At 49.2% G+C, this 14,591-nt stretch overlaps 2 protein-coding genes across 2 annotated transcripts; both read right to left on the bottom strand.

The window, feature by feature from the left end:
- Positions 1-857: 857 nt before the first annotated feature.
- Positions 858-1,820, bottom strand: LOC114625587 (protein B-Myc). The gene has a single exon (XM_028772922.1). It carries the CDS (start codon positions 1,609-1,611, stop codon positions 1,102-1,104), a length of 510 nt encoding a protein of 169 aa, XP_028628755.1. The 5' UTR covers positions 1,612-1,820; the 3' UTR covers positions 858-1,101.
- A 3,567-nt stretch (positions 1,821-5,387) lies between these two features.
- Positions 5,388-8,620, bottom strand: LOC114625624 (odorant-binding protein 2a-like). Its single transcript, XM_028772976.1, has 7 exons — positions 8,534-8,620; positions 7,866-7,999; positions 7,555-7,625; positions 7,047-7,157; positions 6,441-6,542; positions 5,941-5,967; positions 5,388-5,526 (listed from the first exon to the last, which is right to left on the bottom strand). Exons 1-6 carry the CDS (start codon positions 8,618-8,620, stop codon positions 5,942-5,944), a joined length of 531 nt encoding a protein of 176 aa, XP_028628809.1. The 3' UTR covers positions 5,388-5,526; position 5,941.
- Positions 8,621-14,591: the final 5,971 nt, after the last annotated feature.

Raw genomic sequence — 14,591 nt, 5'->3', positions numbered from 1 at the left:
GGCAGCACACAGCCTGGGCCAGCAAGTGTGTCAGTACCTAGCTTTGAGTGTCCTCCTGTGGGGTCTGAGGTCCCTGGAGCTGCAGTGGTCTACCCTGCACCCCAGTCACAGACTCCACTTTAGCAGGCCTTGAAAGTACGAAGACAGGTCCACACACCGGTCTCTGCACAGTGGCTGCTTGTCCTGCTCCCCACACACCTGAGAGACACTACTGTCACCTCAGCTAGAACTTCAGCTTCTCCTGGGTGAAGGAACTGAGGCAGTTCAAGAGGGGGAGGGGTAAGAGGGCTGCCCAGACTCAGACTGCAAAGCCAAGTGCGGCCAGCAGAGGGCCCCGGTACCCACTCAGGCAAAGCACCAAATGTTCGCCACTCTGCTGTTGGCTTGTTTCTTGTAGGATCAGGCCTAAACTGTAGGAGACAAGAGTCTCCAAGTTCAGCTGACCGCCACACCACATGCCCGCCGTACACCCAGCGGTGTCTAAACACAGACGACCCAGAGAAAAGAGGCACCAATACGTTGGTGTTCTTTTTTTTCTTGCCTCTCGTGATTCACCTTCTTCTATTTAATCTTGTTTATGCATTTGTTTCATTATTGGGCAATCTTTTATCTTTTCCTCTTTTGTTTTTTTTTTACCTTTCCTTTTTGGTCACATAAATTTCCCCTTTCTTACTAGTAGGCTAAAAAGCCTACTTAGAGTAGTAGTATTTTCTGTAGCTCCCTGGTTCTTTATTTTGTTAAAGCTGTTTTTTTTTAAAGCATGGGTTCAACATATTTGACAATTACTTTGTTTTTCTTAAAACAATAAAAAAAAGAATCAGGTTTTAAAAGGAAAATATACTTTTATACTTAATATCTTAAGATCTTGTATAACTGATAAAATGTTTTATTGAAGTTATTTACACTTAAGGGTCCAGCTGATGCTGGAAAATTGATATACTTTAAGATTCCTTTTTTAAACAAATACAAATCTGTTAAGGGGAGTGAGGAAGGGTGGCAAGCTTAAAGAAGAAAAGGGGGAAGAGAGGGTTCTCTTATGCCCAGAATTTGAGGCAGTTAACATGGCTGAAGCTTACAGTCCAAAGCTCCGGTGCTGTGCGCTCAAGTGTTGCAGGTGCAATCTGGAGGCGTAGCAGGCTCCGCGTCGGCAGCCGGGCTCACGCTGGCGCCTTCTTTGCGCACAGCCTGGTAGGGGTCCAGCTTGGAGACCAGCTTGGCGGAGGCGGAGAAGCCGTTCCACATACAGTCCTGCAGGATGATGTTCTTCACGAAGGTCTCGTCGTCCGGGTCGCAGACGAAGCTCTGCTTCACCGCGTCTCCTCCTGGCAGCTCGGGCAGGTCTGCGGTGGAGAAGGTATCACCGTCGTGGTCCCTGGGGGAGAAAGACGCGGCGACCGCTTCGCAGGGAGGCGAGTAGAGCCCGGCGTGGCCTGGGGACGGGCGCGGCGTGGGCAGCAGCTCGAATTTCTTCCAGATGTCCTCGCTGGGCGCTGGCGGCTGCGGCGGCTGCTGGTGCACGTCCTCCTCCTCATCGTCGCACATGAAGTATGGCTGCACCGAGTCGTAGTCCAGGTCGCGGTTGCAGTTGGCGAAGCTCACGTGGAGGGGCATGGTCGCTGCGCTGCGTTTGGAGGCGACCCGGACGGGTGCAGGGCTGCTGCAGAAACCTGGCGCGTTGCGCAGCAGCCCCGAACCACTCCCCTTCCCAGACCCTCACTTCCGACTATCCCGACAGTCCCTTCACCAGGCTCGGTCTCCGGCTGCAGCGGCGGGAGGAGGCGTCACTCGTCGCCAGAGGCCACGCTCAAAGTATCGCGCCACCTTACGGAGAGGGGCTACAGACGCCGCATCGTGCGTGCACAGGATGCATTTTCGTGCACGCATGTAACCTATTCCCCGCATATTCTCACTCATTTCCTGCTAGTGTCTACCCCTCCTCCTCTCAGTCCTCTTCGTTCACCCAGTGTCTCTTCTACTTTCATGTCATCTGTAACATATGTGATTTCATGTATCTGTAAAATCTAGAACCCACGGATGAAAGAAGCAAAGATTTTTGTCTCTCTGAGACTGATTTAATTCATTTAATATGATAATCTCCAATTCCACCCATTTCCTGCAAATGGCCTTCTTTGCTATTACTTATGACTAAAAATATTCCATTTCTGAATATGAACCACAACTTTATTGTCCGTTCCTCTGTTGATGGACACCTTAATTCCATTACAGGTATTCTGAAAACGTCCGTGATAAACAAGTGTCCAAGGATTTCTGTGTGGTGTACTTGCTTGATGTCTTCTTCAAGGATTTTCTTAAAGCTACACTATTTTTTTAGATTTATTTATATTAAGTACATGAGTGCCTGCATATATGTAAGTGCGTCACCTGCATGCCCAGTGCCCATTGAGTTCCAAAGAGGATGACTGATTCCCTGCTACTGAGTCAGGACACTGCGAGCCTCGATGTGAGTGCTGGAAACTGAGGACCTCTGGACCCCTGCAAGAGGTCTTAACTGCAGAGACCATCGCCAGCACCGTCCCATACATTTGTAATGAATATATGATGTCTGCATCTATAAATGGCTCCTGCAGTTTTTCGAGAGTATAGATACAAATATGTGTGAGTTACACATTAAAATTAGCATGAACTAAACTTCTAAATACTTTATGATTAAATGTTACATAATGCCAGGCAGCATTGGAAGGCTGAAACAGGAGGATTACCATGACTGGGCTACATAGTAAGGTCCAGGATATCCTGGTCTACATAGTGAGAACTTTGCTCAAACAACAAGAAAATCCATAATGCAGAATTCTTTAAAAAAATTAAAAGATCTAGCTTACTTTCTCTTTTCTTTCCTTATTTTATACTAAATTTTTAGAAAGGAAAATAAAAGATTTAAAGAGCACTGATAAAACATATATGCTATCTGGTTTCTGGACAATATCTTCTTATAGATATTTGAGGTCTGCCTTAAACTTCTAAATGAGGGGGGCTGAGGGATAGCTCACTGGTAGAGAGCACTGGCTGCTCTCCCAGAGGACTTCAGTTTAATTCCCAGCACCCACATGTTCAAAAAGACCAACTTTAAAAAACAGTAACTTAATATTTTGTGTTTACGCCAGGCAGTGGTGGCGCTCGACTTTAATCCCAGCACTTGGGAGGCAGAGGCAGGTGGATTTCTGAGTTCGAGAGTTCGAGGCCAGCCTGGTCTACAGAGTGAGTTCCAAGACAGCCAGGGCTACACAGAGAAACCCTGTCTCGAAAAAACAAAACAAAACAAACAAACAAACAAAAAATATTTTGTGTTTACTTTTAATTCTTCAGGGTTTTAATTTTTAAAAATTTTCAATGGTTCATTTATTCTTATTTTATGCGCATTGATTTTTTTGCTTACATATATGTCTGTGTGAGCATGTCCTCTGGAACTGGAGTTACAGACAGTAGTGAGTTGCCAAGTAGATGCTAGAAATGAAACCTGGGACCTCTGGAAGAGCAGCCGGTGCTCTTAACCACTGAGCCATTTCTCCAAAGAGTTTTTGTTTGTTTGTTTGTTTGTTTGTTTGTTTGTTTCCAAGACAGTCTCACTGTATAGCTCTGGCTCTATAGAGAACGACGAGCCTCTGCCTCCCAAGTGCTAAGATTAAAGGTGTGCACCACCATACCCTAGGGATTTAATTTTAACGAGGAGTTATTTTTTTTTAAATGTTTTTTGGCTGGAACTTTTAATGCCTATTTTGAGATGTAAGTTGGGAGCTACCAAAACAGTACATTTAGCTAAAGCTAAATAGCAACTCTCCTGTGAGAACTAGGAATGTTTTATTCTTTACCTGACATGGTACCAGCAGTGTTGGTTCCTGAGTACAAACATAGGCCATGCACAGCCTGACCATTTGACTCAACACCAGAACCTTGTAAAATTGGAAAGAGAGAGAGAATTGCCTCTATAAAGTCCTGCCAGGACCCCCACACCTAGGCCGAGGCTTGTGCATACCTGCATAAACTCAAGTAGTATGATAACATTTCTAAGTGCCCTAGGCTCTATCTTGCTATCTGCCCAGCTCCTAACATGTGACAAGACAAACTGCAAAAGGTCACAAAGGGCAAACCAACCTCTACAAACCACAAGATGCTTGGTTGGCCAGTGAGGCCTTTGAAGACACTGGGTGGTCTCTGCCAGACAGAGCCTCTGAAGCTTTCTTTCCAGCAGAAATTAAGCCCAAGGAGTTTCAGAGAAGGCTCCCCAGCAGGGTAGCTGGCAGAAAGGCAGGATGCCTCTTCACTTCCTGTCCTGCTGGAATTCTGCTCATCCCTCCTGAGCACAGTCCTAGCTCCTGAGCTATCATGCCAAATCCAGGGTACCACGCATGAAACCTCAGTACTGACCCAGACATCGGGAAAGGGGGTGGAGGGCTATCGTGCTGTGGTGTCATCTCTGCATATTGAGGCTGGACTTACAAGTCTTCCTTATGTACTGATCACAACAGAGAAAAATATCAAGTATTTGAATTTGGGGCAGTTCTGGGGCCCACAGTTAAAGGCCATGCGTAGTCCCTGTCTTGAGTAAAAAGAGGGCCTGGCATGTGGGACCCAACCTTGCCTGGTCCTACCCTCCAAGTGTCCTAGACACCTCAGGCCCCACCTTAGAAACATCCAATAGCTCCCAGCAAGAACTGGGCCCAAATAGGAGAGGAATTCAGAAAGAATGGGAGTTAGAGCACAGGCTCATTGAGCTGATGGACACCAGCCTGAGTCCCAACAACCGTTCACAAAAGGTGACAAGCTGGACAGCCAGTCTCCCCTGTGATTTACACTTTGAGGCTGTTACTGGTTATTTATGGTAGGGGGCATCTGCTCCCTCACTGTGGCCCACCACGTCCCTGTTGGACAGAGAAAGCCCAAACCCTGATCCTTGGACAAACTGTGGGAGAGGGCTGGAATAGTAATCAGGGCTAATGGATGCTGTGACTGCTTCTGTCTTTCCAGGAGGAGAAGATGGGGGAACTAGGCCCCCTTGTTCTACCCCGTTACTGAGCTCAGCTCCTCAAAGCAGTGCCTTCCCAGTATTCAAGCAATTTGCCAGAAAGCAGGGCCCCTGCATTTGTACTGTCTGAAGCCCTTATGACTTCTCACAGTCTTGCCTCTCCAGAGCATCTTAGACACTTCTGCCAGGGTCCAACCTGACACCAAATAGCTCACGTACTCCTAGGACCTTACATGGCTTTACAGGAAATCCAGCTGCCGTGCTCCTTAGGCACTAGTTAGGCAATAGCTCTGCAGTTTCCCCATGTCTCTCTCCCAGCAGAGCTCTTGGGACCCACACAAGGCTCTTCACAGACAGGCTGAACCAGAGTACTGCTGAAGAGCTTTATTTGGAGTCAGGGGGAGGGGGAGCCCGTACTGAGAGGGGAATGGTGAAGCAGTGGAAAGTGTGGTCCAGGAGAGGTGTGGTGCAAGGCTGTCCCAGCCTACTGTTGGAAGCAAGGCTGGCTCAGCTGCTGCAGACCTTGGTAGCTGCTGTGGTAGCTCCTGTGGTAGGGAGAGGAAGAGAAATAAGCACCCTCCCCTCATTGTTTTTCAGGAGCAACAGTCTGGGGAGGCATGGACAGGGATGGCACAGGGCAGATGTGGGTCAGAGATCCTCTTTCCCCACATTTCTGTGTGGTCCCTGCTGGGAGCTGGGGCCCCCGCACCACTTCTGTAAATAGCCAGGTCTCGGCCTCCTTGGGGAGAAGAGGAAGGATAGGAGCAGGTAGAGACCAGGAACTAGGAGAGATCGTGACAAGAAGAACAGAATTCCTATACATCATGGAAACTATACAAAGGGCCACATCCTGAGTGAGCACACTTGTCTATGTGGACAGGATGTGGTCGTTCATCCAGAGCCCAGCATTCTAGGCTTGTCCACAGTCCTATGGGTAATGGGGGCGGGGGGAGACTTACCTCAGTCACTTTCATCAACACACTCATCTGTAAAAACCAAAAGAAGCCCAGGAGTGAGAAGGGCCCTGTAAAAGGACCTCATCACACCTGCAGCTCAGACCCTCCCATAGCCAAGATCTGAAGCAGAGCCCTGGAGTCCCAGTGAGAGGGAAGGACCTTGAAGGGACAGACAATACAGAAGCCAGGGACAGACAATACAGAAGCCAGGGATACAAAGAGACCTAGGGAGACACTGAAGCAGAAGCACAGGAGATTTGGAAGTCATGGGGTCACAGGGGGACACAGGGACAGAATGTCCCCTTTGTGACACTGAGTTATGGGTGACACTGGGGACACTGTGGGGATACCACAGAGGCACACGGGGAACATGGAGATATGAAATAACATGTAAGGGACAACAGAACCAGGCACAGAGAGGACACAGAAGGCACCCACACAGACATGGGGTGGAGACAGACAGTCATAGGGACAGAGAGAGGCATGGACATTCTTGCTCTCACCTCTGATCTCTGGCACAAACATGTTTTCCCGTCGGAGTCCCATACGCTGTATGAATTTCTCAAATTCTTCCATCGCCTCTGGGTTTTCCTCAGAGTCTCTCCCTGTGAGGATGTGGGGCAGGTTTGAGGGGTGGTACTCAGCTCTGCAGAGAGCCAGAGACACAAGATGGAGGTGCAAACTAGCACAGAGGTCAGAGATGACCCTGTGGTTATCATAGACCCAAGCAGATCTGTGGGGTCACTACACAGTCCTATACAAACCCTGAATCTCAAGCCCATGAGGTTGTCCTTTGCCCTGGAGGGTTCCTACCTACAATAAAATGTCCGTACCAAGACATGTCCTTTTAAGTTCATATGACTGAGAGCCCAGGGAGTGAGATTTGCTGGCTCCAGGTAAAGGACCCACTACTGAGTGCTCAGGCCTCCAAAGGCCACACAAACCCCATTCCTACTCAGTTTTCTCCATTTTCCTCTTTGGATCTCACACATTTCCTGGGCAGCACCATGGCTGGACCCAGCACCAGTGCCAGGCATGTCTCCTGCCTTTCTTACAGTTACCAGAAGCAGAGACCAGGGACAGGACATGGGGCCTCCATGGCACCTCACCCATGAGCTTTCCCATCCCGAATGACTTCCCATCGTGCCGGCCTTCGCAGTAGAAAATGTAGTGATCCTTCACCGACGTCTTTTCAACATGGACAACCTTCTTGCCATGAACTGCAGATGAAAAGAAATAGCTTAGTGTCTCATTAAGACACTATTGAAAACCTTATGAAGAAACGAACACCTTGGGACACTTGGGTGGACACCCAGGACCTAACTAGTCTAGCCCTGGCCTTTCTGTGGTCCCCATAGTTAGACAGGACCATCTCCCACGGTAGCTGTCAAGCCCCACAGAGGCCCACGCACCTCCCTGTCTGGCTTTCCTGTCTTTGGGTCCTCATGGGTCAAGAGCTGAGCTGGGTAGGGGAGAAAGAATGACTCGGTTTTTAGGATTGGCCAGTCAGTGACCTCTAGGAAGTGACTGATGGCCTGTCTTAGGAGCTAGAGCAGGCAGGGACCTATCCACCCCAGGGCTTGCCACTGTAAGAGACACTGAGGCACAGGGACTCACAGGTGGTGTATTTGCCAGGCTCTTCCGTTTTCTCCATCATGAATTTAAACTCATGGCAATGACCCTTCTTCCTGTAAAACACAAGTCCACAGGCAACTGCTCTCAGCAACATAACTGAGGCTTGTTCAGCTCAGCTGGTATATCAATCCTGGTCAGGTAACCCCTTAAACTCTATGTCAGTCCTGTTCTACTTTTAAGGTGCTACCTTGGGACTGTATCCCCTGAAAGGTAGAAATCTTAGTTACCCAAACTCAAATAATGGCTAGCAAGGGAGAGAAAAACTGCAGAAAGCCCAAGTAGGGAACACATACCAGAATATAACTGTGGCCTCCAAGTCTCCTTCTTCCAGAGCTACTAATTTCACAGGGAAAACCCTACCAGGTATCTTGTGGTTGGGTAGGCTCCCATTGTGTACCATGGCCTTTGGGTACCAGGTCCCAGAGTACTGCGGGAGACAAAGCTGTGAGCACAACCAAGCCTTCCCTGGAGTCTACCCCAAAGCCAGGCATATGAGCTAGCTCCTGAATAGACACTCCAGAACCCAGGGTGCAGCCACTGAGGTGAGCTACTACCATGTGCTCTAAGACCTGTGGTCAACAAACAGACACCAACATCCTGATGGCAGAAGTGTCTTTCTGCAGCCCAGTGTATGTACACTTTGAGGTGTAGACCTCAAAGGGGCACTGGATGGATTCTTGCCCTGAATGTCCTGCTTTAAATGTTCTAGCCCTGGCTGTTACTTGAACAAGGATCCTTCACCCAAATCTGCTTTTCTATTCTAACTTAGGAGGACTCGTGTTTTCAGGAAGACCAGATCCTCTAACAGACTCATCTCAGGAGTCTTTGATCTGACTGCTGAGATGAAGAATGGAGTCAAACTCAACCTTCAAGGAAACATCCTCTACCTCAGCACAAATCTACCAACACCAACCAGGGCCAGGCCATCCCTACCACCACCCATTGTCCCTCCCATCCTCACATCCTCCTGGTCATCTGATGGGGCTTCCTGAGCCTTCAGGACAGACACCAGCCCAAGCAGCAGGATGGTGAGGAGCAGGCTCTTCATCTCCAGTCTCACACAGGGTTCTCACACAGGCAGGTCACCTGGGCAGTGTGTGCTCTGGCTCCTCACCGGGTGCCTTTTATATCCCCATGGACAGGGACATGTGCCCACTTGGCACTAACCATGTCCCTCCTGTCCATCTCTCATGGCCAAACACACATCCATCATGGAGCTGAAGGTTGTTGTTGTTGTTGGGATCTGATGACTATCAACTCAGTGTCACCTGCAGATAAAGAAAGACACACAATGCCCTGCAAGGTGTGTGCCACCCAAATGCTGTGCTCACAAAGGACCCTGGGGATGAGCAATTCAGGTGCAGTGAGGGAGGGAGAGCCAGGCTTCCCTTCACAACCTTGTCCTGCATCTGCCCATGGCTGCCCTGAGCTATGCTCCCTGAGACCTGGCCACTGACCTCCTGCTGCTGAGAACTAGGCTGAGCTTCACAACCAGAGACCATCTGCTGGGCCCCAGATGGCTTGGCCCCTGCCTGGGGACTCACCTCATTGTCCCTTCCCTACATGGATGTACCACCTGGACTTTCCTGTAAGTGGGGACACAAATTCCTGACTGGAGTCAGTTTAAGCATCAGCAGGATAGACCCCATGGCACTAGGCAATACCATGACCCCTGACCCACCTCTTCCTGCCCTGAGGCCAGCTGTGCTCTCTAAGAGCACTTCTTACTCTCAGATGTCTGGGTCCTTTTTCACTAAACGGCCAGTGTTCTTCTACTGAACCACCAGTTAGGGTGCAATTTCCTTACATCTCAACTGTAAGTTGACTGCATGAAGAATTTCAGGCACATATTAGGGTCATGAGTATGTTCCCCTAAAGGAATCGGTGAAAGAGTTCACGTCTGTGGACTCAATGGGGTTCATGTCCAATCAGGGGACTTGAGCTTCTGCTGCTCCCTCCTCTGAGGGCCCACTGACAGGACGTTTGCAGAGCCAGCCTGCCCTGGTACAACTGAGGTCCATGAGATTCATTTCTTGCCATCCTGTGCCCTGACATGAGATGGAGAACCAGGCTCCTCCACAGCCTGTCCTGAACCACTCTGTGCTCCTGTTGAACTTCATGCCTCTGGAGTCCACAGCCTCCCTTCTCATTGGCTTTGAGCACCTACACACACTCAACACAACCAGGTCTCACTCCCTACAGACTAATGGATGCACGAGGCACCATGAGTCCACGTGCTGGCCTGGGACCTGAGGTCAGTGAAGGCTGCCTTGGCTGCCCTGGCCTTAGCCCAACTTCCCTCCCAATGGGAACTCTGCCTTCCACTCCCATTCTGCAGTTCCTGGATTTAGCCACCTGCCCTGAGACACAGAGGTCATCTCTGGAGAAGGGTTTCAGTTCCTGTGGGCTGTCCATAGTCCATGGCCCTGGAGACAGGTGCTGGTCCCACAATGGCACCTTTGTCCCTCTCTGGACCAAGGGTGGACAGGCTCAAGTATCCATACACAATATTAGTGAGCATTGTCTGCCAAGCCTTGAACTGTGCTGAGGAGCTGGCATGGCCTGGGTCTTGATACTAGTATAGAAGACTCTGAGCAGGAAGCGTGATGTGCTGGGCGTGAGAGGGTGAAGCTGGTGCTCTTTAGGACGGATCAGGAAGCAGGTTAGCAGTTCTGTATTAAGGCAGAGGGCTCTGTCCTGTCAGATTGTCCTTTATACCATGCATGACTCATTCCTGTAAGCATGTCCCCTCATAGGCACATGTGTCTCAATCCTTGAACAGGAGGAGAACAACGCGCACACATGATTAGCAGAGCCAGGGGCATGTCAGTTTGCTGCTGACTTGGGCTGTGTCTGAATGTGGAAGGCCAACCTCACAGCCCCCTGAACCTATGGTAGACACTTTCTGTCACACTGACAGCCTCACGGCATTCCAGTCCAGGGCCTGTATCCCCTTCTGTGTTTTCCTAACACACGGCCTCAATGAGCAAAGGTGACGTAAATTTAACACGTAGTCATGTTGGGATCTGAAGCATCCTCCAGAGGTCCATGTGTGGAAGACTAAGTCACAGCTAGTGGCCCTGTTTTGGAGTGTTCTGCAGACTGAAGGCACAGGCCTGGTAGAAATGGGTCACAGAGAGCATGTCCTTCAGCTAAACCCTGCTCTGGCCTAGTCTTGCCAGACTCCGAAAGACAAATTCTTTCATTTGCAGAATGTATGACATGAATGTCCAAGGGTGACTGTGTGTGGGTAGGTGAAGTCTGAAGGAAGGAAGTAATAGGTGCTGGAAGACAATCACGTTTTCTCTTGTGGAGAATACATATTCATCCCCCTTGGACACATCTGTTTTGTCAGGCCTACTTCAGAGTTCTGACTCTTGTCTATCTGACTGAACTCTAAACACATAAGGCCACGCAGGATGTGAGTCACACTGTCCTCAGTGGATCCCAAATGGCTTTCAAACAAGATGCAGCCCACTACAGATTCCCAGTGAATTTTGGAGGTTCCCCAGCTAGCCCTCCTGCACCTGCAAAGGGAGACAGGCTTCTGCTCGGCAGGCAGCATGTATGCCTTTCTCTGTTTGCTATCCTCTGCCCTGACCATACCCATCCCTGACTCGGGCAGACGCCCTGGGCTGCAGTCACATGGTTTCCAGCGAGCCTTCCAGGCCTAACGGAAGACTTGTGAGGATACCCCACCCCGATCCACCTCCTGAAACCTTGGGCTGTGCCTTAGCCATGTCTGTGCATTTGTATTGCTCAGTGTCCATTACATAAGGCATTCCTTCTGTATCTACTGTGCATCTCGGCTTCCTGGTTGAACTCTGATTCATGTAATTATGAATTACTTAAAAGGTCATAAATGTTATGGGGAACATCAAATGGAACAAGTTGTACAGACAGTGTTGATACAGTGGGTGTTTGAATGTTAAACTGAATTGTCTGAGCCAACCTCACCAAGGTGACATTTGAACACAAAAATTGACTACGGTGGAGGAACATTCAACGTGGGAGGAACACAGGGTACAGACCTGAGGGAGAGAGCTGGGTTTGTTCCAGGAACAGACTGAAGGGCAGGATGTCTACAGCAGGCGATGCCTGTGAAGACTGGCCAAAGCCCAGGTCACTGAGAGGGCAGGTCAGCAAAGGTGGCTATGGGCCATTGGATAAAGACATTAGCTTTTTCTGTGAGAGAAACAGGGAGAAATGAAGGGCTTTGACCCAGCACAATGTGGTACACTTTTAGAGTCCTTCCAGGTATTATAAGCGGGAAAGGCTGCAATAAATGATCCAGGACAGAATGATGATGTGATGTTACCTACCTGGACAGAAGGGAGGAACAAAGAATGGACTTACATACCCACCACCAATACAGAGAAGACGAGAAAGGATCTGCAAAATCATTTTTAAGTAATAGAACACAAACAATGAAGACTTTGCATCCTTGGGGTGACTTACAGTATGTGGTCACTCTTGTCACAGCATCTTGAAACCTGTGGGGAATTTGAACACCAAAAAAGAATGTTCACAGCAGGTCTGGCTGAGTGGAGGAGACGGAAGTGGGATGTGAGGTCAAGAGCAATGGTTACAATATGTGAGACTCAGGGAGAAAACCCCCACATGCAGGAAGAACTCCAGAAACATGTCTGATCACAGAAGTGCCAGACCACATGGGATGGGGAGCAGCTCCTCACATGGGGGAGGGAAGAATGACCTCAAGTAAGAAACAATTCTAAGAACTATCAGGAGAACACAAGACAATGAACTCCTGAAGGAGTAAAGACAATTCAAGGGGAAAGGACTGGCTTCAGTGTGTCTCTGGGAGAATCAACATCCACCCAGTCAGACCTCAGAACAGGTAGAGTGATGTGGATGTCAGGGAGAAGAAGGTGCAGGATAATGAGGAGTATGGGGACATGTGGAGCTCAGAATAGCCATGCACCATCTGCTGGACCATGGCAGGACCACTGCTGACTCAGCCTGAGGAAGAAGGAGCCATGACAGGCAACAGGATACATCTTTAAAGCTATAGCAACTGGCTTTTCAAAACTCATCAAAAGACACACCATACCCGTTGAAGCCGTTGCCTCAAACAACTGGATGGTACTTTCCATGGAAGCCAGGCTCAGATCTGTGACACACTGGCTTCAGGTGGCTTGGCCCTTCTACAGGGAAGTGAGTCTCCATTACACAGTTATCTCTACCTATGGAGAGTCAACCTCGTATCTGTGCCATGCTGGCTTCGCAAAGCTTGGCTCTTTGACGGGGAAGTGGGTATCAGACAATGTATTCCATTTTCTACTGTGCATGAAGAGCTATTCACTCTGTCTTCAGCTGGCTCAGCCTTCTTAGAAGGAAGAGAAGCCTGGGGCTGGTTCACAGCCCCTAGCTCTAGTTGCCAGGTGATCCCTGTGGTGTGCCCTGTCACAGAGGTGAAAGCCAGAGGCTGTGGCTACTCGGGTCTGGTTTCCTGCCCTGAGCATTTTCCAGACCTATAAGTATTTAGTGTGTGTGTCAGAACTCCATCCCTTCCATTCAGTTATTCACTGAAGCCCTCCCCAACCCCTGCCAAAAAAAAGTAGAAAACAAACCCCAGACCATGTGTATTCATCTACTCTTCAGTTGACAAGCACAGATCCCACCATGGAATTATTAGGAAACATGCTACTGTGGACCTTCACATACAGGTTTTCATGTGTTCATCTGCTCTTCAGTTCACAGGCATCTGCATGGATTCTACCATGCTACTGTGGACCTTTGAATGCACATATCATGTGGACTGAACATTCTCAGTATCCATGATCCTAGGTACAGAGCTGCCCAGTCAGGATCCCTCTCCATCCCAACAACTGGAGAGCTGGAAGGTTGCTTGGGACAGTGACTGCACCATCTCTCAGTCTCATGTGTGAAGCCCAAGAGACCCCGTTCCCACAGGGGAAACACTTGTGGTTGCCCCTGTGTTGTTAACTGACGTGAACTTGAAGATCCACCTGCAAATGTTTACAAAACCAAACCAGAATTAATCTCACCATAGTGACCCAATGGGTTTATACAGCAATTCAATCTTTGACATTTAAGTACGAGTGATTCCCAGTAGCCATTGTCCCTGATAACGCCGGGGCCACAGCCACAGTCCTTCCTGTGTACAGGCACTCCAAGGAAGTAGCTCATTCTGAATCAGGACAGCAGAGCAAGCTACAGGACCGGACAGAGGGCAGAAACCAGCAGGCATTGACTGACATGTGGATGGATAGGCAGATGAAAAGATGGATGGATCATTGTTGCAGGGACGAGGGAATGAACAAAACCCCGAAACAGAGGTCTAAGCAACATGAACCTCTTTTAAGGAGGAGGGAGTTGCTGGTATTTCAGCTCTAGCCTGGAACAATGTCACATTACCTGTTTGTACAAGCCTGGAGTCATTCCCCACCTCTGAGAGGCTCACCCTGCCCTGGAATGCTGGAGATAAAGGTCTCTGGGTGAGGCAGGCACACAGTATGCCCCTAAAGGGTCTTCTTCCCTGATTCCTCTTGTTCGGTAATGCCCCCAGTGGTCATTTCCAGAACTGCATCTGAGGCTTCTACACCAAGAATCAAAACCCTCAGCTGGGTGTGGTTGGTTGCCTTCCAGGAAGCTGATTCCCAGGAGGCAAATGAGCCAACCCTGCAAGCTTCAGAAGTGAGGAAGGGCTATCAAAGACTTCTTTGTCAGCTTTACTGGCCCCAGATCATCCAAGTCACTCAGGAGTCCACTTCACAGACCCTGGCTTGAGGACCCTGTGACATCACTAGGGGTTGGGAGAAACCCAAAGGATCATCCGCAGAACCCTCGAAGGGAGCACTGTCCTGGGGCCTCAGACACTGCCTTGGAATCTGTAGAGTTTGAGTGCATGTGCAGTTATTGTGAACATGCATGTACCTGTGTAGGTGTTGAAGTGCATATATGTACATTCTGCATATATACATATGACTGAGTGTATATGTAAGTGAGTGTGCTTTACACAAGATGGGGTGTGTGCA

This window comes from Grammomys surdaster, unplaced genomic scaffold (genome assembly GCF_004785775.1).
Source record: "Grammomys surdaster isolate TR1022 unplaced genomic scaffold, NIH_TR_1.0 219, whole genome shotgun sequence".
Classification (NCBI taxonomy): Eukaryota; Metazoa; Chordata; class Mammalia; order Rodentia; family Muridae; genus Grammomys; species Grammomys surdaster.
This window is presented reverse-complemented; position numbering and strand designations above follow the sequence as displayed.